Genomic DNA, 2,500 nt, shown 5'->3' with positions numbered 1-2,500 from the left:
TGGAAATTTTGATGAGAATAATGTATAATGTAATAATGATGAACTATACCAAACTTACGCAAAACTGTTAAATGCTAATTCTATCGTTGAGGCCTTTCAAACCGTAATATAATTATGGTGGAATCCCATAAAGAGTTTTTGAAAATTGTCAGTTGATGCATGTGATTAGGTACAACAGTTGATAACTAGAACATACATGAATACATACCCTTTATATATGCAAATATATATACTTAATTTTTGCGTTGAACCTTTCATTCCCATATTAAGACTGTCCTAAGCTTGGAGAAAGGATACTGCCAAGTAACTCTGTACCAGAAGGTAATCGAGTTGTTTCATACGAAAAGGGATAACAAACTTTCAATTATTACATTAGGGAACATTTTGAAAAGGAAAATATGAGGCTTTTTCCAACGCAGTTAAGCGATAGGACTCGGGTAGATTGGTAGTGAGAGATAGGAAATGTATAGAGAATTTAATAAATTAGAAAGAGATATCCCTGTAGATAGGGTGAAACGATTGAGGAAGAAATAGTGAAGTGGATATTTTGTTACATTTGATTATGAGACCTAATCACAGACTAGAGCATGTACAATGTTGAATAAAATAACACATCATCCACATATGCTACCACAGTCAAGCTATAAATCAAAACACAGCAAATCATATCTGTTGACAGACTAAGGTTGAAATAAATTGTCAATTGAATGCAAATACTACGGATGACACTAACACCTTCACTGCATATAATGTGAATGACTGACTCTAACAACTTCACTGACCGTAACATGAACGTAGTAATTACTAAGGATGGCATTAAGGTTTTAATTGTAAATAGGGGAGAGGACAGTGACACCTTCACTGCAAATACTGTGGATGACAGTAATACCTTCACTGCATATATTATGGGTGACAGCAATACCTTCACTGCACTTAGGCCAACTATGAGTAACTGCAACACATTCACTGCAAATATTTTAGATGGCAGTAACACCTTCACTACAATTACGATGGATGGCAGTAATGCCTTCACTGCAAATACTATGGATAACAGTAACGCATTCATTTCAGATAGTTTGAGGGACAGTGATACCTTCACAGGAAATAACGTAGAGTATACGGTAGAGACACCTTTGCTGCAAATAGTGAGGAGGAGAGTATCACCTTTATTGCAAGTACCACTGGAAATACTGTAGATGACAGTAACATCCCCGCCAAAAATACTACTGATAGCAGTAATGCTTCACTGCAAATAGTAAAAGGGATAGTAACACCTTTACTGCTAATACTATGGATGGGTGGATGGTAGTAATACCGTCACTGTGAATACTCTGGTGGGGAGTAACACCTTCACTGCAAATATTCTAAAAGACTGCAACAAATTCACTGTAAATATTGTTTGTGACAGTAATCCTTCCATTGCAAATACTATGGGTGACACTAATACCTTCATTTCAATTACTATAGGTTACGGTAATACCTTCACTAGAAATACTGTAGATGACAGTAACACCGTTATTACAAATACTGCAGATGACAACACCTCCACTGAAACTACTATGGATGACAGTAATACCTTCACTGCAAATACTGTTCATGTCTAATATCTATACTGCAAAAACTATGCTTTACCCTAATATCTTCACTGCAAATACTAGGGGGTATAGCATTCCCTTCACTGAGTATATTGTAGGGGACAGATGCTACTTCTCTGTTTATATTGACGATGACAACAATACTTTCACTGCTTATATTGACGTTGATAGTTCCAACTTTCCTTCTTATATTGACGATGACGCTTGCTACTTCCTTGCTTACATTGACGATGACAGTTGCTACTCTCTTGCTTATATTTACGACGACAGTTGTTAGTTCTGTGCTTAAGATGACGATGACAGCAATACCTTCACTGCTTATATTGACGATGACAGTTGTTACTTTCCTGCTTATATTGACGATGACAGTTGCTACTTCCCTGCTTATATTGACGATGACAGTTGCTACTTCCTTGCTTATATTGACGATGACAGTTGCTACTTCCCTGCTTATATTGACGATGACAGTTGTTACTTCCCTGCTTATATTGACGATGGCAGTTGCTACCTCCCTGCTTATATTGACGATGACAGTTGTTACTTCCCTGCTTATATTGACGATGGCAGTTGCTACTTCCCTGCTTATATTGACGATGACAGTTGTTACTTCCCTGCTTATATTGACGATGACAGTTGCTACCTCCCTGCTTATATTGACGATGACAGTTGTTACTTCCCTGCTTATATTGACGATGACAGTTGCTACTTCGCTGCTTATATTGACGATGCCAGTTGCTACTTCCCTACTTATATTGACGATGACAGTTGCTACTTCACTGCTTATATTGACGATGACAGTTGTTACTTTCCTGCTTATATTGACGATGACAGTTGTTACCTCCCTGCATATATTGACGATGACAGTTGCTACTTCCCTGCTTATATTGACGATGACAGTTGTTACT

The 2,500-nt window shown here is 37.4% G+C and overlaps 1 protein-coding gene across 1 annotated transcript in view; it reads right to left on the bottom strand.

The window, feature by feature from the left end:
- Positions 1–1,578: 1,578 nt before the first annotated feature.
- Positions 1,579–2,500, bottom strand: part of LOC137649289 (uncharacterized) — a 1,996-nt gene continuing 1,074 nt past the window's right edge. The window contains exon 2 of the mRNA XM_068382275.1: positions 1,579–2,500. This exon is cut by the window's right edge and continues 660 nt beyond it. Coding sequence (XP_068238376.1) covers positions 1,579–2,500 — 922 coding nt within the window.

This window comes from Palaemon carinicauda, chromosome 11, assembly GCF_036898095.1.
Source record: "Palaemon carinicauda isolate YSFRI2023 chromosome 11, ASM3689809v2, whole genome shotgun sequence".
Classification (NCBI taxonomy): Eukaryota; Metazoa; Arthropoda; class Malacostraca; order Decapoda; family Palaemonidae; genus Palaemon; species Palaemon carinicauda.
This window is presented reverse-complemented; position numbering and strand designations above follow the sequence as displayed.